General features: G+C 36.2%; 1 protein-coding gene across 5 annotated transcripts in view; it reads right to left on the bottom strand.

Moving 5' to 3' along the window:
- The window catches only part of spin (lysolipid transporter protein spinster), a 70323-nt gene extending 48601 nt beyond the window's left edge, over positions 1–21722 (bottom strand). For all 5 annotated transcript variants that reach the window (XM_085944495.1, XM_085944499.1, XM_085944498.1 and 2 more), the window contains exon 1: positions 21355–21722. In XM_085944495.1, the coding sequence (XP_085800621.1) occupies positions 21355–21541 (187 nt within the window). In that variant the 5' untranslated portion in view covers positions 21542–21722. The remainder of the gene's footprint in view (positions 1–21354) is intronic.
- Between the last annotated feature and the right edge of the window lie 2440 nt (positions 21723–24162).

The raw sequence follows: 24162 nt of genomic DNA, 5'->3' as shown, positions 1-24162 counted from the left end.
AGATAAATGTACAATACACAATAAATTATAAAATATTATCATTAGGTTTTAAATAAACATTTCCCTTGTTGAGTTACAAGAATCTAAAATAACGATTTTTGGCTCTCCTGTAAAGTTACACTTTTGTAGATAGTGTTGTTTGACACTAAGCCCTCGAATTTATAGATGGTATTGGTTAGTTTACAATAATAAAAAAAATGCAGTCTTAGTTCAATAATAATAAATACGCATGACTAACAAAGTTCAATGTGCACTACTTATGGCGGATCTTAACAGCCTACATCCACCCTTCGCTACTGGAGGATAGTGTATTAGGATAATGGATAGTTATTTAAATCAATGTTGCCGTTTGAATTTTTGGGAATTCGTTATTGATTAATTTTAAATTCATATTACTTACAAGTTCTTCTTATATGTATTATGTAATTTTTTGTGGAATTTTTATTTGATGTGCCACTAAACAAATTTTTCTTCCCCAGTGTGCCGTCAGGTAAAAAAGAATTGCAGACGCCACGTTGGCACGCCAATTGTATGTTTCTAGTACCTAGTAATATTATTATGTTCCGCATCCCTCATCCCATGTCAATGATCTTTCTCTAGGATGTTTTTTTTTATAAGAGAAAATCTTATATTGGTAACATTATTTTGTTATAAGGAAGTATGACGGTTAGAATATAATTATTGACAATGGATACGTTGACTTTGGTTGCAACGACTATGTGGGTATTGGCGCCGCATTATATGAATACTTAGAAATGTTTTAGAATGTACCTCTATATCCAAGTAGGATACCTACCAAAGAACTTCATCGCATTAGTCAGATTAGTCTGGTACTATTTTCAAACACAGTCTTGTCTGCGTATAAATGTCGTCGCGTTATAATTAGACGGAAAGTGAAACGCACTGCCGGCATTAAATACAAAATTGAACACATCGTAATTCGTAACCTACAACAAAATTTTATATACACTATATTATAAAGTTCAACAATGCCTTTTGTCAGGTTTTCCTGAAACGACCAGGTATTACTGTCCCAGGTGTCGGCTACGTTTTAAGCGGCATTGTTGATTTATTCGGATCCAATCATTGACATATAGGTATATTGATCTAGTTGAAATAGTTGGAAAGAGACTATAATAAGGACGATATGAACGATCTTATAACTTCGAAAATGCCGTCTCCTCCTATCTCAGAGAATTCTAATTTAATGCTCACAAGACGTATTATAGCGTGCAGAATGAAATTTACAGTAGCGATAATATCTATGTGCGATTGATTAATTACTCGCAGGAGTGAATCGACAAAAATAAAAATAAACAAAATGTATATTATTATTATTAAATTTATTAATTGTTTTAACATTTAGTTAGAAAAAAAATAATTCAAATACTTACGTATTATTAGTTATACCATACCTATAATCTTTGGATTCTTAGGTATACTGTAGTCACCCGTGGGCACCTATTTTACCGTTAGGTCATACGTACAATTTGTGTGCACTCAGTGGTGTCATCAATTGCACGTTGATGGAATTACATATTAAAATTTGATGATAGACGTCAAAAGGTTAAGTAGTGGGCAACCTCCAGGCAGGATGATGGTGGTGGGTCGCTACTCGCAGCGACTCGGTTCACACGCACCAAGACGCCTGGCGTGATGATTGCCCGCCCCATGATAGCCATGATTCGACTGACTGTGTCATCAGTCATCATCAAGAATCGTGAGGCACCACTATAATCATCGGGCAGAAGTCGGGAGTAATTGGTTTTTGGTAGCCCGATGCCACTTGAGTGTTCTTTTTTATTGACATCCAATATTATCAATTTAAAAGAAGTAATAGATGGGCAGTCATACTATGGTATCACCAACGTGTGTTCGAACATGGGAAAAACGGGCCAATTGTATACTCTCAAATAATAAAAAAACTGTGACACATTTGCTTATATAATTTTATAAAAAATAAAAGTCCTTCTTTATTGTTGGTCAAATATCAGTGTAAGCGGTAAGATGATTACACTATAGCTGGAGTGAAAGAATCATTCATCGATACAGGCAACATTGCAATAGCGTTCAAAAATTATCGGGTTTAACTTTCGCCTGTGTCAAATAAATTGCATGGTGTTTTCCTCCATTGATTTATTCATTATATACCAGTGGCGAATGGTAGAGGTATTCTGTGGAGATCTCACATAAAAATAGTATGTACACACTAAACTTTGTCATCTTTGAATTAAGAATACAAATTCAATTAATGCATTACTAGACCAAACTATAATACGAGGGTGGGTCAATAATTCCTTAGAAAAAAGCATTAAAACAGTTTTTATTTTTGTATTTTTTTTTTATTTCTCAACATAATCTCCTTGGAGCTCAATACACTTGGTTAGACGTTTCTCAATATTTTTTAAACCGTCAGAAAAATAAGTTTTCGGAAGGTCCTCAAAATAAGCATTTGTCCGATCGATGACTTCTTCATTTGAAAAAAAACGTTGTCCACTTAGCCATTTTTTTAAGTTTGGGAAAAGGAAAAAGTCACTGGGGGCTAAATCTGGCGAATATGGTGGGTGGTCGACCAATTCAAACTTCAATTCTTCAATTTTAGCCATTGATCGTAAACATGTGTGAACACGGGCATTGTCCTGATGAAAGAGGATTTTTTTTCTGTTTAAATGAGGCCGTTTTTCTTCAATTTTGTTTTTTAGCTGGTCCAATAAAGATGCATAATAATCCCCTGTTATTTTTTTTCCTTTTTCCAAATAGTCAACGAAAATAATTTCAAGTGCATCCCAAAATACAGTAGCCATAACCTTACCAGCTGATTTTACGGTTTTCGCCTTCTTTGGACATGGTTTGCCTTCGCAATCCACTGCTTTGACTGTTCTTTCGTCTCGGGAGTATAGTGGTGTATCCATGTTTCATCTACAGTCACAAAGCGACGAAAAAATTCATCCGGATTGCGTTGCATGAGCGACAACAGGGCTTTAGAGGCCACCACAATATTGCGTTTATTGTCGACTGTGAGCAAACGCGGCACCCATCTTGCAGAAATATTTTTCATGCCCAATTTGTCATGTAAAATAGAAATGACGCTACCTTTTGAGATCCCTGTAACCTCAATTATCTCACTCAACTTTAATCTTTGGTCACTTAACACCATATCGTGGATTTTATTGATCATTTCTGGTGTAGTCACCTCTACAGGAGGTCCTGAGCGTGGTTCATCCTTTGTTGATGTACGACCACGTTTAAATTCATTTAACCAGTTATAAATAGTTGCAAGTGAAGGAGCAGATATGCCGTGAACTAAATCCAACTCATTTTTTATTTCATTTGCTGTTAACCCTTTTATATTAAAATGTTTAATAACAGCTCTAACCTCAATTTTCTCCATTTTTCATTTTTCCATTTTCCACAAGCATTTTTTTTTTAAATGTACGAGAAACACACAACAACCCGACCAATCTGATTGAAACTTCGCAGCATACTGAATCGGTAGTGCCGCTGCATGAAAACAAACCGCTTACAGTACTAGTCGCGCCACCTGTCGGCTTTTCTAAGGACTTATTGACCCACCCTCGTACATAAAAATATTCATCAATCTATAAAATATTTTTAACCTAATATCTTATGCTTGCTTTGGGCAGGGTTTAATTGAATTTCAACAACTAACCAATCATATCTGCAAATTGTATTCGTAGTTCAATGAAACAAATAACAAATTTCAGTGTGCACTATGTATGTGGGATCTTCACAGTCTAGCTCAATCCTTTACTACTGTTATATACCTACTAATTTTGACGCAAATTATGAATTCATGGGAGGTTGTTGCTCCCCTTACTTTTAGGAATTGAGGGTGTGACAAGTTGAGGGCCAGAACGTGTTTATTGCACGGACTGTATGGGGGAAATATGGGGTTCTAGCATGAACGTACAAGTGTGTCGAAAAAATATAGTGCGATGAACGGCCTACAGTACAATACCAGAACGGCTTCCGTCTAATGATAGCTTATAAGTTTCACACCTATTCGCCTGGTCCCAATTCATCGAGATAATCAGGAAAAACCTTCGCCCAAAAACACACCAGATGTTAATCACAATTCAAATTATCTCAGTGGCTACGAACGGCCAATATAAAAAAAGTTTTCTGACGATCCCTGATCGGGGTCACTTAATTGAATTAAAAGAATGCCCGGAGAATCGATCGACACGAAGAGGTCACGTATAATGATATCAGTGATGCCCACTGACACTGATGCATTGACTTTTTATAAAAAAAATCTCAAATGGATAATTATACCAGTCAGTTTTTGGAAAGATATACGGACATATTATGCATAATATATTATATAGTTGAATTCAGGGAACTCAGAAATAATGGGAACTGAAATACCTAACGAGTAAGGAGAAGCAGGCAACCGATCTCGAGTAAGGAAGAATACGGGATAAATTTAAACACGTGTCAAGAATACGTCATACGTCGAATACTGACAACTGCTCTCGGTTTAGGGCGTTTATGCATTGACGCTCATTTAACATTGGTGTATTACACACACTATTGCATGTCCATAATGCGTGGTCCATTTTCGTAGGACACTCACACATTCAAAACCCTGCATCAAAATATAGTGTATTGAATATTGCCTATCGGAATCCTACCTATTATCTGTTCTGTGGTTGAATTTCACCAGCAATATAGAAGTGGATAGTTTATCTACCAATATTGCTTTATACGCCAACGTTTCCCAAATGGGTTCCGTAAGGTAAATTAAGGATTTTTGTATTATAAAGGTTTATGAAGAAACCTCAGTCGATACTCGTTGACTGTGGTCGACGGGATAGAAAAGAATCGGGATAGAGATCCTGCAGGACGGTTGTGCAGTCGATCAAGGACCCGAATACAATGTAGAGCCAGATTAAATACTTATTTACAACTTAACAATAATTACGAAGACTGGCTAAAATTATTTAAATAACATTAACACTGTGCTAGAGTATACGGACCATATTTTTGAGTTATTGACATATTTTTTTGGTTGATAAATTTAGATTTTCTCGTCAATTAAATACAAATTTCATGGTTATCAATACTTTCATAGGTTGCCGACATATTCACAAAAGTAAATGAAGTAGCTATGTTTAATCACTAAAAGAAACAATTTTTTTTTCACTAAGTAGCATTTTGGACACCTTTGTAAATCAACATATTATTTAGAACACCTCAGATAGCGGAAAAAAGTGTCAGTTTGGAGTTAAGCTATAATATTCCGCTATATTCATAGGTATAAAAGGGTTCAATGACTAAAATTAATTGGGAAACGCAGATTTATATTAAATAACACATTATTATCATTATAAACAATGACGCAACGCTTTGTGGTCATCGATATATCTTATATTAGTCCTCAAAACAATGTATTTTTGCGGTATAATAATATAAAAAAAAACAATAGTCATAGCTCACGCATTCCTCTCGTTTCCGTTGGGTGTACTGTAAATTAGTAGGATGTATTGTGTTTATTCAAATAATATGTATAAAATCGATTGATGAATAATGCACAGTAAACAAATATTTTTATCATTTAACCATTTACCCCTTCTGAGTAATTTCAGTTCGAAGGGTGTCTTCTTTCTTCTTTTTGGCATATGAATTCATCATTGACTATCGGACAAAACCGCCGGACAAAACGGCCAGACAAAACTGTCGGACAAATTGCCAGACAAAACTGTCCAACAAAATTGCCAAACTGCTAAATAAAAATTGCCAGGCAAAACTGTCAGATAAAACTGCCAGACAAACTGCCGGAAAAACTACCAGACAAAATCGTCGGATAAACTGTCAGAGAAAACTTTCGGAAAAACTGCCAGTTAAAACCATCGGACAAAACTGTCAGATAAACTGCCAAACGAAATCGTCGGACAAACTGCCAAATAAAACCATCGGACACAACTGTCACATAAAGCTGTCATGACAAATCTGGCGGACAAAACTGCCAGACAAAACTGTCGGAAAAAAACTGACATGGCATAGCTTTAATACAAGAACTTAAACCAAATGACCATTTGGTGGGTTGAAATTTTGTTGATTGGGCTTTAGAGCAATTTGAAACAAACAATATTTCATGAAAAACTCATCTTCAGCGATGAAACTCAGTTTTGGTTAAATGGCTTCGTAAATAAACACAATTAATTGTCGCATTTAGAGTAATGAGCCACCACATGCCATCCTTAAAATACCTCTACATCCACAAAATTTTACAGTTTGGTGTGGTTCATGGTCTGGAGGTGTAATGGACCGTATTTTTTTGGCATGATTTGATAATTTTGATTTGTACAATATGTGGTTCCAACAAGATGGTCCAACATGCCATACAACTCGTGATACAATCAACTTATTGAGAGTTAAATTAAAAATATTATGTCTCTTATTTGGTAACCATAATATAATCTGCTCGCGGAAATGGTGGGACGAAATACGCAGTTTATGAGTAATAATCCCACTTTATTTTTTTTCCTCTACAAAACTTAGATACATCAATTTTAGACAAGAGGCAAATGTATACACGGCGAAGCAACGGGATGCTGGAATGGCCATTGCTTGTAAGGTTCGCTCTATACTCTCGACGCTGCCTAAAAAGCATAATATGATATAAACAATGAAATAGGGAGATGAGTATTAATAATAAACCTTTAATACAAAATATACCATGACCTACCTATGTGTGGGTATCTTATTATTATGAGGTACCCCGGTATGATATAGATATGACGTGACTAAAAATGAAAAATAAAAATAGTCGAGTCACGGTTAGACCGACTTGTTATAAAATTTTAAATTTAAATTATTTCTATACCAGTGGGGGGTGCTGATATTATTTTTGAGGGGCAAACAAAATGCGATGGATATCTACCAACCTAGTGGGATTTCAATAAACAAGTTCAGATAGAAAAATATTTTATATACCAACTAGACGTCTTCTACGTTACAACGTTGCTAGTGCTGACACTGTTAAATCACGTGGTTTTTGCCACTGATACTATTGCGTCAATTACATACTCTTTGCGTGTTGACTTGTCATAGTAGACACTCTCTCCCTTACACTTTTGAGAGGAATTAAAAGCTTTCTTTTATGTTTCCCCTCCTCAAAATACGTCTACATTCGAAATAATGCTATTCGTCTCATTCTGAAAAGGTTTGGGCATTTTAATGTTAATAAAAGTCCACGAAATATCGAACACACACTAAATTAAAAGAGCGGGGAATGTATGGCTGTTAAAGTAAATGCGTGGAGGATTTCAGTTACAGAAAGGACCTCGATGACGTAAAATACTCGATAGAAAAGTCGCACTGTACGTATCTAAGACAGCGTTCGTTCATACGTAAATTAATATTATAGTTACGAAAGAAAACTATAAGTACATAATGTGCACAAAATTTCTATGAGTAAATGAAAAATAGGTATATTTTACTATCTTGCGTGACATAGTTATCGCATAAGAAACAATACTATCAGCCAAGGAAATTAAAACACGTAGGTGTAGGTATGCATGCAATGGTAGCTGGTATGCGTTTTGTAATTTTATTTCCGACAGGTTGGTATGCAAAGATTGCAAAGTAAGACATTAAATTTAAGAAACAACGGTTACTTAATTGGTTAAAGTTACAATTTGGTACGCTGAAACTGAGATAAGATTCTTGCAAATTTAATACATACTTAGTTAGTTGCAAGTTAGTTGTCAATTCGTAATCGACAATAATTATTCTGTTCTATCGCAAAATAATTAATGTAATAATTACTGATCTTGAGAGTTTCCCTGTTGTAATGGAAATTACAATGAGTAGATGGCTATGAAGTACCATGATCAATTTTTGAAAATGGAATAAGTATCTACTTAATAGGTTTAATATCTTACACATATTATGGAAATTATCGATATATTGACTAATGAATAATACCAAAAAATATAAGAACATGATATTATTGTTACAAGACTACAGTAACTGCGAAGAGGAAATCAGGCATAGGATTACGATATACAAAACCGTCTCATCAATATCATAAAAAAACTACAAAAAGACTAGCCAAAAAGCTGACATCAGTGACGTCCCGTGGGGGTGCGCAGGGCATGCGTTGCATAGGGGCGACATACATAAACGGGGGCGAATGAAGTATGCGAGCGGTCGCTTAAATTAAAAAGAATCAAGTAACATTTTAGTTCAAAAAATTATCGAAGCATACAAAATCCTGACAACTATTCGTCGCTGTAGGATTGGTTTCCCGAATAGACCAAATGTTCAGGAGACGAAAAACAAATTTCATAATCCTATATTTAAATACATGGAGATATTTAAATTGTTATTTTTACAGCATATGAATGATGTATCCATTACCATTACAAAGTAATTTAAAGAAAGGGATGGTTCTAGTCCAATTAGATACAAAAAAACATTCTGCATTAAGCGGTCGATTTCGACAAAAACGGATATTCGGGAAACCAATCTATAGCGACGTATTGTTGTATGTATCTATAGCAATACCATATTGTAAATGCGGTTTATCGCACAGGCAATATTTACACAAGGGTGCCTCCAAACCTGTCAGCACTAATACCTCAATCTACCTAAAATCACCACTGTTCGAGTGTGTCGTAGAAATGTAAGTTTAAAGATTTTTAGTGTATTTGTCTATTTCAGATGGCCGAAAGAACATAAGTACAACACATTCACTATTGACAAGATAATTACCACCTTTAAATATCATGCCAATTATATCTAAAGGCCAATTAATGCATACGCGCCAGTCGCGTTGTCAGCACTAAATGAGTTAAGTATGTTCCTTGGGCGGTATTTTGCCCAGGGACATCACTAGCTGACATTCTCAATTTTCATGTACGGAATTGATATAATATGAACTAATAGCCGATAAGAAAAGAATTTACGTATTATATGTACGGCCAAACCTCTCAACATTGGAATAGCCTCACATGAAAGAATGTCTCTCACTATGTACAATGTACATAGTAATATGTGCACGATACGAACTGTTCAATCCTTCGCCCACAGTGGTCAGATCAATCTGGAAGATGATCACTGATGGCGTTGGAGGAAAGAGACCATGAGTGCGTGCAACACTATCAAGAAAACGAAAACAACTAATCAACCGCAGGACCGCTCAAGATAGAAGATTATTTGGGAAAGCCTGAACCATGACGCATTAGATGCATTACACGCATGAAGAAGCATCGATATTACTAAGCCTATTCAAAGCTAAATAAGCAGTTCGTATCTTAACCACGAATAATGGTGGGCGTGTACCGATGTATTCTAAAATGCTATGCATACGAATGACTTATGAATGGGATGCTTTATACGTTTTACTGCATCGTTATTTGTGTAATAAATTATAACGTGGCTTTTAAGATGTTAAACGGGTTTAAGCGGATTAACATAAATGCGGTAGGTACAACCATGAAAAGAAATTTTATATTACCGTGATCTTTATAAGGGTTAAATGTAACTCATCTTTGAATTGTGAACGCATGTATATTATTATTCCGAATTACATAGTACACAGGGCCGTGTCAGGAAAATTGTACACATACAGTTGGCCTTATCACAGTTCATCGTGAGCTGTTGTCTCAGAAATAGATGACCGTATAGTATTGAGATCAAAGTCGTGTTTAAATAAAACACTTAAAAATATGTAACAAAAACCACCGGAATACAAGGAAACGATAGAAGAAAGTAGGTAGTTAAGTAAATTACAATACAATCATATCGTATAACTATATAATAATTTTGATAATTGCTCGTAAGTATCAAGTCGTACCTATCAAACATCTGTTAATAATGAATGTTATTAGCTATTAAGTACCAGATAAGTATACCAATCAATATCACATCAATGTTCTAATTCAATCTAATACAAACGGAACATTACTGTCCAATGTTTCACGAACGTGTCATTTTTTTAAAATCTCGAAGCTATACCTACGGTCGTCTCTTTCGTGTAAGACAGTTCACGGTGAACCGTGCTACGATGATAGGTACAATTTCACAACTATGCCACTGGTGATTGATGTGGCATAGTCTGTCAAAACTGCAATATTTATCGACAAGATTACGTCATAATAATATATAATAATATGTAAGTATTATATTATATCAAAATGATCTACCAGAGCAGCGAAATTATCCTGAAAATAAATGAGAGAATGATTTTATCAATAATTGCAAACTGAAACAAGAAGAAAAATCTCTTGTCGTGGTTGTAAAAATTGTATTACAAACCTTACAGACTGCATATGCCTACATATCAATTAGGTGTGGCATAAGCATGTTACACTTTTCTCACTACTGATTATTGACCAGGAAGGTCCACAGAAATACCAAATTAAGGTTGTGTTAAATGATAACACGTACTGTAGATAGTTGCGTACCTACGGTAAGCGACGCTTGGACTATCAAGGTCTACAGACATGTAGGTATGTGAGAACGGCTGAAATGTTAGATTCTTTTGAAAGTAAAGTTCTGAGGAACATTTTTGGAGAGAGAACCTGGAGAATAAAACACGATGAAGAGGTGTACAACGTGCACAGTGTACCCACTGGCCACTACCCAGGTGTAGCCGTTCGTATTAAACTGCTGAGGCTCATGTGGGAAGAACATATTATCCATCGTATGTATGTATATCAAAAACAGAAGTTCTGAAAATAATTCACACCGAATATCCAAAGTGGGAAAACCACGGCGCTGCCTGATCGACATTAATTTGAGTAGGTCAATTCTCAGTCCGCCCTGTAGCGCCAACGGAAGAATGCATGAATGAATAGTGATATTGCTTGAATGAATACTTAATGCAATAATTGATAACCCAATGACAAATCTCAATACATTTTCTTTTTATATTGTGAATCTTTGTTTTATTGCTATAACCTATATTATTATGGATCAGTGAAAAAATATGCAGGCGACACCAACCATGTACCCATCTACTTACAACTAAAATATTTGAACGAACCTCACGTAATCAGTTCGTTGCTCGTTCATCAACAAACAACTTCGTGCCTAAGCAGAAACGCAAACATATCTTTGTACCCAACTTGAAAAGCCACTAGTGACCAAAGGTAAAACCACTCGTGACTATGTAAAAAGAAACCCACGGGCGTCGTTGAAATATGAAAATATTTACCTACAGAGGCGTGAGCCAGTAGGTACCTCTGTCCTCTCCAGCTCTGGGGTTTGGAAGAGGACTTTTAAAATAGACACTCCTGTTGATTATCTTTTATATTGTAGCATCCTGTGGCGACGCAACTAAGAACGGAGTGGCGTGCAAACAATTACTCGACAGTAGGGAAAAAATCAAATCAAAATGTGTAATACAAACAGAATTTTCTCCTATGTTAAGAAATTGGTCGGAATTATCAGATAATAATACTACTTATAATAGAGGGAGTGATGCGAACTTTTTTAGTATGGTTGAATTGGTAACTACAGAAAAGTTGATATTCTGCGTTGCTATCATAAAATATTTATAAATTTGAATAAAAAAAAGAAAATGGTGGCCTGTAATTGACATCGAGCTTTGATTTTTTACTTACGTAATATTATTTGTGATTTTATGCGATTGTTCAGTGAAATAATAATGATTCGTTGTGTAAACAAACTTATTTCATGTTATTCACACTGATAGAATGCGTTTTAATTTCAGTGCGGCTCTGGCAAATAAAGACTATTATTGTAATGCCAGCGCTCCATTGGCGAGCCAAAAGTCCGAGGACAATAAATCGTCCGATTTGTCTATGCTCTGCTACTGATCAACGAACGAATAAAAAAGTCGAGCTGTCAAAAGTCAAAAGTTGCGATTATCGTAATGTCTTCCGATAATCCTATAATTTTGTGTTATTTTTATGCAGACTTGCACAAAATAATATAGCAGTGAAAACAACACAAGTTCTACTTTTTCTTTTATGAATTTCATAAATATAAATAAAAAAATAATTATCTCTCATTTTCTAATGTGTAAATTAACAAATTAATCAATGAAAATGTTTAAAACAATTATTTTTTCTGTTCGAATGATCGCGTATTAATGTCAAATCGAATTTGCATAGTGATCGACGGACGAAGTCTGGCAACTCAGAGAGTAAAATATCAAACATGTTTGAAATCCAACGAGCCTGGTCTGCGGATTAAAAAGTCCGCAGATCTGGGGTGCTCCACGCGAAAAAAAAGTCCGAATACTGTAAATCGTAAATCATGACTTGCGTGCCAATGGAGCGCCGGCATTAGATTTTATGTCAGCTTCACTTTTACATAATATTATTTTTAAAACTATACAACATTATATAGGTACACTTGAAAATTGGAAGCAGAAAAAATAGTTAATCTATAAGCGAGGGGGGAATCGGGAACCTTTGAAAGTGGCTGTATTGTCGAAAGAGACGCATAATTTTCGCTCCAGGCAGAGTATAAGTACTTATTATAGAATATTATAGATAGACGATATAAATAAGGAAAATGTGGGACAAGAATACAAAATAAAGGCTACTGATTTGGACATGTATGGCGTGGATAAAATATATACTTATATATTATTATTAAAGGGATAGTCTGAAATTATCGATTAGTTTTAAATAATATTTTTTGTATTTACTGTGGTCTTTAGGTACGCCACTAAACATGGAGCGACTTTTATTGTTTGCCTTTGGGATAAGTTATGAAAACAAGAAGAAACACAAAAAGTGAGTGAAGCATGGATGAAATCTTTTTATTTTTTTTACAGGTGAGGTTTAACTTTAGACTGCGGTCACGTTAATAGTGTTAATGCACAAGCTTTTAAAATACCACTCCATCAAATGGAAACTTTTAAAGATATTAATATGGCGTACGGTGAAATATGAAATACTAGACAAACATGGAGAGGAAGTAGCTAGCAGCGATGGTAAGGAAAATGGAAAGTTCTGCTGAATTTAGAAGTGCCGAGGTCTTCCATCTCGTTTGCTGTATTAATTATGTTAGAATCAATGTTATCAATGCAATCATAATTGGTCAATGACCAACCACTCAAGCATTTTCTGACGCTAGTTAAACCGACCAAATTAATGTTATAGCCAAAATTATCAATTATCACGATGTTGTTATTTTTAGATATATTTTGGCCGTGATGTAATATCTAAATCCTTCATAAGGTGGATGATTTTCAGTTTACTTTACAATATACGTATTCAAATAAATTCTCAAAATCTCAGTATTGAAAAAAAAAACAAACAAATAAGTATTCAAAATAGGAATAAACCCTTTAATATTATGCAAATATGATGCATTATTACGTATGCAAGAGAGGATCGACATATGCCACAATATCCTGTGCAATTTCGGGTGGGTCGTCCCTTTATTTGCATACAATGACAGCAATATATTATAAAAACAGATAATGGTAGACAATCATTTTACGTTATATCTGTTAAGAGTTAGATAAATGCTAGTAGGTACCCATCATGGGTTCCCAACCATTTGGAGTTACCTTTTGTCTTTACTAGTATGTATATAGGTACCTTTAGATTACATGTATTGAGCAGGGCCGTTTACAAGGCGCGTTCGTTTCTCAGAGATGTTGCGTCCACTAATAAGGCAATGTTTTTTAATGTAATCCAAGTAACTATATTGTAACATAACACTATTGATATTTTTTTAAATATGGTAATACTTAGTATGAATGTTGTGTGTATTATTATTGAACGGACAACAAAATATTTAAGTACATTGGTGTCGACACCGTTGACGAATCAAAATAATAATCAAACAAAAGACAAACGCAATCGGTAGGCATATCAAAAATAAGCTAATGCCGTAAACTGTGTCAATCCCGGCTAATGACCTGTCAACAAAACGCAGGATTAATCAACGGAATTACATTTTGGCAACTGGGCAGTTCGGAACAGCTGATCCGGAATATCTTTTCAGCAGCCTTGTACTATAATAATACTGAAAAGTAATATTGTGAATGTTAAGAAAAATAAATTTAGAGTGGTGAAATATCATACCGCGCTTATTTTTTTTTACAGTAATAAATTAATTTCAGAATAATTTTACTACAATACAATTACATGTAAGAGAAGGTTAAAGTAATTATGTTATAAGTAATTAATAGTTGATAGGTAGTAGAAAAAATACACAACTACATAATTACCTATAAGTCGGTAAGTACATAAGTAAATAATATAAAATCCACGATGGCCGAGCGGCTTAAGCGTCGGCCTATAACGTCGTGGGTCTGGCAAATACACATATTGTTTTTCAATTTGTGTTTGAGTCAAGAGAATGGACAAGGCTGGGGCGGCCTTCCAGAGGATCGGCCGCATGGCTGGTGAAGGATGGGGCTTAAAAGTAAGGGCGCTCAAGATCGCCTATGGCGCCATTTTTATGGGAATCGCGGCTTATGCCGCCAGTGCTTGGTGCCCGCGCATTCCCAAAAGTGTCAAACTTAGAATCTCTCTTTTAAGAGGACAGCGCATCGCGCTCCTGTCCATTACCAAGGCCTACCGTACTACCTCAACTGACGCGCTCCCGGTCCTGGCCGGCATTCTCCCACTTGACCTGCACATTCAGGTCAGCGGCGCTTCAATATTGCTCCTCAAGGGCGAGGAGGCCGACGTTGGTGATTTTCACCTCGTCCCCCCCCCCTCGGCTAGCTGGCGAAGGAGTAGCATTATTGAGGCGCAGAATTAGACTCATGTCGCTCGATGCGGCCTTTAAGACCTGGCAGCGAAAGTGGAACGAATCGACCAAGGGCCGGCACACATATACGTTTTTTCCAGATATACAGTGGCGAATGGAGATAACCAAATACCTGACTCCAGACCATTACACCAGTCAATTTGTGACTGGTCATTGTGGATTCGCTGGCAAGCTCTTCGAGCTTGGACTTGCAAACCGTCCGACATGTCCATGCGGAGGGGAAATACAGGATGCCAACCACATCCTATGGGAGTGTCTGAGTATGTGCTCCGAACGGGAGGAAATGCTCAGGTCGGTCCAACCAGCTGTTGGACCCATCGGCCCGTCCGACCTGGTTGCTACTAAGGCCAATTATCTTGCTTTCAAAAAATTTGCGGCGTCTTACTACGGGCGTGAAGATCTCTTCACATAAATTTTGCTGCCTGTATGATTAGCTTCGTTCTTTAATTTAATAAACAAGTAGCTTCATTTTCTTTTTAGTAATTTCCATGTGCTTTTTCTCTCCCTGGCACTTTGCATTAGAGTAAACTCAGTAAACTCAGTCAGAGCTCACTTTGAGCGTAGCAATCTAAGTCTTGGGCATCTTCTCCCAGGACACTCCCAGGCCAATTCTTAGATGCTTCACATCACCAATTGATGGGTCCCGTGATACTCTCGATTAAGACCGAGGGTGGTACGGGGCGGGTTTGGTGGAGGGACTTTAACTTCAATGGACCTAATAGGTCGGGCAAGTAGCCAACATCCATTTCTCGTAAAAACAAATCTCCACTCTGTGGAGGCCCATATTATGATCTTATTAGGATCGGACATGGTCAAAAAAAATATAATTTATCCGCTCAATTATCCCAATTCCTTCTCCCCAACAATCTAACTTTTTAGACAGACGAATTCACAAAAAAACAAGAGGTAGATACATATTAATTAATTATCTAGATACTAAGTAGACGTACATACTTAATAATATTTATCATATTAGACCAAACCAATGCCGAATATCTTGCATGTTAAAATTGTCGCGACAATGTAAATATACGCAGGCGTACTAAACTATCCATTATGGCTTATAAAGCAGTGGGGTTAAAACATAAAAGCTTTTGTAAACTCTCTGATCATGATTGGGAATCGCTGATGTATCTAAATACATACGTACCTACGCGTATTCGAATTACTTATTCATGTCATTATTGAGAGTGAGTTAGGTTAGGTATCTATCGCGGATAATGATAAAAATATATATTAAAAAAACAATAAATCATCGTTTAATATTAACCCACACAAATTGTTGTCCCTTTCCCCCCCACAGATGTTGAAGTGAATCGTATCATGATGCATTATTATAACTACAATAATCTATCTATATAAAGCAGGGTTAACGCTATTGTTAAATTAAAAATAAATATATCCCAGGGTTAGGTCCTTCAATTTAAGCAAACTCCCAATGACATTAATCTGATAGCAGATGGAGTAGAGGATGTTTGAAACGTTTAATACTATTTATCGACTTTAAGAGGTCTTTAGATGTGTTGAAGGTATCCTAGTTTCGCAGTGTATTATTAATGAATGGATCTTTTTCTTCTTCTTCCACGACGCTACATCCCGGTGGGATTTGGCCTCCTCCACAACCGCTCGCCACTCACTCCGATCTCTCGCCACACTTCTCCAGTTACCGGGTCTTCCTATATGAAGCCAGTCCACTTCTACGGAGTCAGCCCATCTCCTTGGACGGCCTCTGGGTCTCTTCCGTTGGGGTAGCCACTTTGTCATGATCCTTGGCGCTCTAACTTCAGGCATTCTCTCCACGTGTCCCGCCCATCGTAGTCTTTGGGACTTACAGTATCTTATGATTGTTTGCTGTTCAATCAGCTCTTCCAACTCGTGGTTGATTTTTATTCTGTAGTTCCCATTTTCCAACGTGGGTCCAAAGATTTTAGTATTTTGCGTTCGAAGACAGCTAATTCATTTTCGTCGTTTTGAGTTAAGCACCAAGTCTCACAGCCATAAGTGACCACTGGCCTTATAATTGTTTTATCTATTAGAAGTTTACTTCTTCGGCCTAGAATTTTCGACCCCACCACTCACTTTGCAGGCATGCCAGCATTTATTCCCGGAGATAAGGCGGATTTTTATCTCCTTTGCTGTCTTATTTTGGATATTTAGGCTGGATCCGAGATACGTGAACTTGTCCACCCCTTCATATGCATGCTGTCCTATGTCTATATTCTTCAGCGGTACCTGATCGCGTGTTCTGACCATATACTTAGTTTTTGACTGGTTTATTTGCAGCCCAGCGTTTTCTGCTTTTATTTTCATAGTGCCACCATGGTCGATCATCCTCTGTTTGGAACTGCTTGTAATATTAATGAATGGATAGATGCTGTGGTATTAGGGTTTATGGTACTTTACGGGGAATGGTTATAAACTGGACATACCTCCGTCACGATTCGAGGGGAAGGTAATTGACAATGGGCAATTGATTTGCCGTCGGATTCCACTAAACATGATTATTTTGATACTACTTAATTCACATAAAGTCATATTTGTATGGTTAAGTATCATACACGGTTGAGGAATTGGTTTTTAAATTATTAGCCGAGATCACAACATGCTCTATCGGCCCTAAAAAACATGCCTCGGGAACCAACACTTTTTTCTACCTGCTTGGAATCGAAGCGCTTTCGCAGGAAGAATGCGCATTTTGTAAAAAAAACGCGGAAATTTAAAATAAAATCAAACAGGGTCTGCTTTGATCAATCGTTTACAGCTACAGTGATTTCTACTTTAAGGAATATACATAATTATATAGAAGGGGAGGCGGGTCATATGAAGTCAGTTTTGCCAACCGTTGTACCTACTATAATTTAGTTAAGACTCACGGTAACAGTACGAAAGTTAAATAGGTACATAATAGGTTAACTTAACTTAACTTTGTAGTTTACATTATATGTACATACTAAAACTTTTAAGCCAATTAAGTGCTTATTATAATTTTGGAAGTCAGTAATGTATTTATAATTCAAAATAATGACGTAGGTACAAATTTTTTTCGGAATATTATATTTTTTACAATTTCTTCAGGTTTTGTAATAATATAGTAAATCAATCAATAAAATACCTATACACTAGTTTCTAGTACACTAGTACACTGATTACAATGTTTATGTTTGTTTAATCTGCAAATGAGAAGCCATCAGGAATGTGAAATCAGTAACATTGTTTTAATTTCACTTAAATATTATATTTTCTTCAATATCTCTAATAAACACTATATATTCTATAATATCCTCATGTCAGTAATAAACTATAGACCCACCAGTATAGGTTGTCCGCTGAGTGGCGGCGTCACATGCTAACATTATTTGACATATCATTCAATACTCGAACACCTGACGATTTATGATGGTACCTATATCTATAAAATAAACGCAATTATTATAATATATTATGCCATGTACTTTATTATTATTGCAACTGTCAAATTTATAATTGAAGTCAATAAAAAAGTACCTAGGTATTTACGTATACTAGGTTCCAAAGATTCATTGTAAATACGTTTTTATATTTTAATACGAAGTCTATGTTTTTTAACGGCACTGGTTGGCGGTTTTTTTTAATTACATATTATTATAATATATGTATAACTAAGACCAGTGTTTCTCAACATTTTTACACCTGCGGACCTCTAAAAATAGGAGAAACGTTTTGGGGACCACTGACACAGAAATAAAAAATATTATTTAAGTATAGGTACCTACTATACTAACGTATAATAACGACTGATTTCGTATGTAAAACCATTAATCTATTTTAAGGATGCACAAATAATTGTAGGTGCATGGGGTTTGAAGTTGTTATTGGAATTTTTAGCATAAGCATTTGGACGCCGAAAATTCGCGGACCACTATGTAGGTAGGTACCTACTTACTTATTTCGTTCATAATTTGATGTATCATATAAAATTTATATTAAGTTAGTTCAAAGATGTTGAAAAAGCCTTATTCTATCGAGAAGGAGCCAAAATGTATAAAATTGATGCAAAAAAAGACATTTAATTTACCGAGCTACAAGTGATTTCGTATTGTAGTTACATTTGAAGAAAACTTCACACTTTCTACTATGGCATTTATTAAGATTCAACCAATTAATTGATTGCATATCTACATGATTATAATAATGTTCAAATATTGCCAAAATAAGCATTTAGTAATACATACCAAAATTCTTAGGATCGGATAGTGTTTAATTAAATTCAATTTGACATTTCACACGTCATATCATATTTATTGCCATTTATATGAAAGCAGAAATTTGAATATAAATTGTCTATGTTCAATAAAAAATATTTAAATTTAAAAAATGCCATTTCGTACAAGTAGGTAGGTACATTAACCTAATAGGAAATGCAGTATTATTATTCTGGAATGTAAGTATGTACTTAAAAACTTACCTACATTTATAAGGGGACTGGAAATATAGAAGGGTTGCATACATGGTTGCATTATTATTATATCAAAAAATGTACCTAGGTACCTAAAATTTTAAGGGGTATAAAAAATATGCCACCATGTTTTTAAATTGTGGAAATGTTTGTTATTGCTCCTAAGGGTGTGAGGTTATAATAAATGTGACTCTTGAATTAGATCTTATTTTAGATTAATAATTGAAGTTTGTTACATAAAAATCCTTTCTACATGTTTACCATTTCAGGATAATTAGCAACGTAATAATTGGGTACACCTACACAAATCTGACCAATGTAACTCTACAGCGATATTTTAAGATGTACCTAAAGCCTGAGCATATCTTGTTCCACAAGCATATTTCCCAAACGAGTGCTCCCACTGTCCAGATGTCAAAATCAGATTCCAGATTGCCTGATATATCAAAACAAAACCACATACCTAATTATAAGCCCTTTCTAGTTTCGAATTGAATTTAAAAAAATTGCAAATCAATAATGTATTACCTATGAGTGTTATTTATAAATTTATATATAGTCATGTTATTCATCAGCTGTCAAAGTCAGACTATTCCTTCATACAAAAACCAGTGGTAATAATCGATTTCCAAAAATTATCTTATCTAGATTGAGATAGGTATACATTACGTTTGTGGAAGGTGTGTTAGTGTTAGTGTATTATTTAATAACATGTAACTCATGTATCAAAATCAAGCCATTCCCTATGTTAAGGCAGCTGGAAATATCGATTTGCAATAGCATTTTAAAACTCGTACAATTTGTATTAGCAATGTAGGTACCTATCCATATTATATGAATAGTGTAGGAAGTGTACTAACTGTATCAGTCATAAAATCTATGGTTACCTACTTTTAAAAGTATCTCAACAACCAATGGAGACAGAGATGCGCTAAGCTGGGGTGTTGGGGGTGCGAAACACCCGGAGGCAGCGAAAGTCCGAAAAAAACATTTTGAACGATTTTAATAAAAAATATATTACTTATATTCAATTTAGTAGATAAACTGAATCTTTTGAGATGTAGGTATTATGAAATATCTATATCTGTACGTCGTTTACTGCCAAAGGTCGGCGATTACCTCAAGGCGGAAAATCGACAGAGTAAAGCTAAATTGGTATACCTACCTACCTACAATAGTAATAATTAATGTTACCTATGTAGGTATATTCTTATTTAAACGTTTAACATCTCCGATCTACAACCAATTCATCACAGCTGTCTGCAGAACCATCGAAAAGCATCTCAATTAATTGTGTCATAGCACTAATAGCATAATAAATAAAGCGTTTCTGCAAACATTTGTATTTTTGTATGAAAAGGCACAAGGGCGCATGCCCTTGATATGATTATTTTAAATATCAGTATTTTGATAAAAATATTTTTTTTAATTTGGAGAGTGGGCGGCAATTTTCGGCTGGTATCCATAGCGCGGCTCTGAATATAGATAATAATTTAATTTATTTTATAGGCATCATCAACTCTGATTCCAAGTGTCAAAAAATATTAAGTTCTGTGACAAGATAGAGTTTGCGAACACTAGGTTAGACCGGGTATCAGACTGTTTAGGAGTTTCAAGGGGACTGGTAGGAAATAAGAATAGAAGGTACCTATTATGAATTTGAGGTAGATCACAGATCTACAAAGTAATAAATAGGTATGTATGTTAAATTATATCTGACATAATATTATTACATTATGTTTAATTTTAAAAGGTGTGTACGTTTGTTGACCTACATTGCCTTGCACTATTCATCTGTCAAAAATAAAGTACCTAAGCATCTGCGAGTACATGGTACGTAAGTAGAAAAAAAATGTGATTATTGCCTAAAAATTACAGTTTATTGATGTGCATTAATTTGCATGTTGTGCAACGTATATTGATTGGATATATTATTATGGAATAAAATAACCAATCAACTATTTTTGAACGGTTACCGATTAAATGAAGATAGAATAGTAAACCGAACTTTTAATTAGCAATGTTACATAATAAATCCTTCTGGGTTGTTATAATAATAACCTCAAATAAATAATATTTACACTATAATGAAGTTTCTTTTCCAATTTAACAAAAAATATTGCCGGTGCATAAAATATTGTTGGATAGCAGTGAACTAACAAACTTAGGTTATATTTACTTACCAGCTAAAGTGAATCTGTCCATATAGTTTATCAAGTTGATGAAGCATAGTATCACTACGGTAATTATGTTCCTCCAACGTGTGACTCCCGCTGGGGGTTCTTGTATGAGCGCAGTGTCCGATTCATTATCACCTCTTTCGTTCACGAGTGTTTGGTTTGATGTATCAGATTTAACATTGGTAACCATTTTACGAATATGTATTTATAGTATACCAAATATAAACATTAACACTGCTACAAGTAACACAAGACGTTTATTTAATAAAACCTCAATCGATCACAAGATATCGAGGATTGATTATTATTAAATAACCGAAAACTACTACCAACCTCCCTCAAAATTTAACCTCAACTGATTTTTTGTGACTGTTATGGCCATAGAGAATAGAGATTTAAAATAGACTATAAAATTATTAAAAACAATTTTAAAAATGTTGCCATAACGAAAAAATATTTTTTCCTGATACGTCTAATTGATACAAGATAATAACAAAATTATTGAACCAAAGAGGTTGGACAGAGACTTTATTATTCGCTATTGACTCTGAAGTCCCTTGAGATGTTGATCGTATTTTTTGCCATGTGTTCTTCTGTGCTGGCCCCTTTTTACCCCCTTTTCTTCTCGATTATTTATCTCTCTGGTTGCTTATCTTGTTTAGCAGGCTGGCAGGACTGACGCTTCTATCGTAGCGTCCTTTGTCTTTGGTTATTCAATTTCAATTGTTGATTATTTTTTTCCTTTGTCAGAAGCGAAAAATTTTTGTCAAACGTTAAAGTACAGTTAAATTGTGAAATTTGTGCATTAACATGGAGCGTAATGAAGCCAGCAACGTCGCGGAAGGACTAGCGATGGAGACCGAGTCGAATGAGTTGGAATTACTGTTGGACGATCCAGTAGGTGAACTGAGGGCATCAGTAATGTCACTGGATAACAAGGTAACTCAGATTTTTTCAATCTTGACTCAACAGCAAGGCTCTAATTGGACCGGAACGCACCGGAGCGCCGTTCCGGTTCGAGAAATCTGTAAAGTTATCGCTCCATCTCGAGGACAAAATAATTTGACCGTCTAAGCTAGATATGGCATATAACAAAAAATCTAGCACACTTATGTTTATAAATTTGATAACCATGTTAATATCCTCAGAACTTACCAGACTCCAACATTTCGACACAGATAATTGGGCGGGGGTTCGCCACGCTGAAACCCAAAAACAATATTTGGCGGCTCCGTCTTTCGTTGAGTTGGGACTCAACGATGAGTTACGCCCCTACGATCGTTCATCGCAAACGATACATCTAATGGAGCGTACGATCGCCGGCCTCCAAAATGCGATGCTCACTCAAAAGGAGTGTGTTCGGGACGCGTTACAGCGAGTGGTCGACTCTGTCAGCGACCACACCATCAGTACGGCTCTTTTTGAGACGGTCGTAAAGGAGTTCGGGACCTCTTCAGCACTCAAAAAAGTGTCTAAGAACGTCACCCGAATCCTTTGTGGAAAACGGGCAAAGTTGGTTCAGACGAGGCGGAAGAAAATCCTCTCCGTTATGAAAGACACCTTCACGCGAGAGGCTGTTAACAAGATCCCACCTAGCGCCGAACATATCTTCAATAAAGATAAACTGGCGGTGTTCCTAGAAAGAGGTGGGGGTCGTGAAAAGGTCTTCGATCAGACCACCAAAGTGGTTGACCAGGGCAGGGAGAGTCAACCTAGCACTTCGTCAGGTGGACACAAGGACACCTTTCGGAGGCAGGGGTACACGAGGAGGATACTAGACCAGGTTAAGGGTGGCTAGTCGAGAGGCCCACGCCCATCCAACCGAGGTTTTCCCAGAGATAACCGAGTTGGTGCGAGGGGCACTTACCCTAGACGCAGGTGACTGGGTCTCCCTCACCACGTTCAAAGAGGGACGCCTCCAGCATTTCCAGGAAATCTGGCAGGCCAAGGGTGCACCACCACCATTATTAAAAATAATAACGGGAACCCGTATTCCGTTTATAAAGAAACCCCCTCTAATAATGCCTTCCGTACAATTCCAGAAGGATTTCCAAACGCGACAATCGCTGGAGATCACTTCACAAATCGCGGAACTGAAGAAATCGGGAGTATTAGAATCGGCAGAACCATCTCCGAGCTTCCTCTCAACCCTGTTTCTAGTAAGAAAGCAAGACGGCAGTCAACGACCCGTCTTCAACCTAAAACGCCTAAACGGTTTCCTACAAGGCCGTTCAAACTGTTCCACCATTTCAAGGTCCCAACATTCCTGCAAAGGGAAGACTGGTTAGTAAAAATAGACCTAAGCCGAGCGTACCTACATGTACCTATAGCTATATAACATCGCCGATTTCTTCGGGTAGTTTACCTTGGAGAACTCCTTCAATTCACGTGCCTTCCGTTCGGACTGTCGGCAGCACCAAGACTGTTTGCCTCATTAACAAACTGGTGGCCGAACACCTCTGGGGAAAAGGTATGAGAATCGTCACTTACTTAGATGACTTTCTGATGGCAAATCAGTCCAGAGAGATTCTTCTGTCGCAACTGACTTATATGATAGATTTCATGCAGGCACTAGGCTGGATAATCAACAAGAAAAAATCTTGTCTGATTCCAAGCCAAAAGCGGGAGTTCTTGGGTATCACGTGGGATACTCACAACAATCGAAAATATCTATCAACAGAGAAGTGCACATCACTTCGACACCACCTGGAATTGCAGATCCAAAAAGGCAGTTGGTCGCTCAGGCAGGCCCAACGCCTCCTCGGGTGACTCAACTTTGCAACCTTCGTCACACCACAGGGAAGGTTGCAT

Source organism: Rhyacophila brunnea, unplaced genomic scaffold (genome assembly GCF_057557595.1).
Source record: "Rhyacophila brunnea isolate RB1 unplaced genomic scaffold, BYU_Rbru_1.0 scaffold_17, whole genome shotgun sequence".
Taxonomy (NCBI): domain Eukaryota; kingdom Metazoa; phylum Arthropoda; class Insecta; order Trichoptera; family Rhyacophilidae; genus Rhyacophila; species Rhyacophila brunnea.
This window is presented reverse-complemented; position numbering and strand designations above follow the sequence as displayed.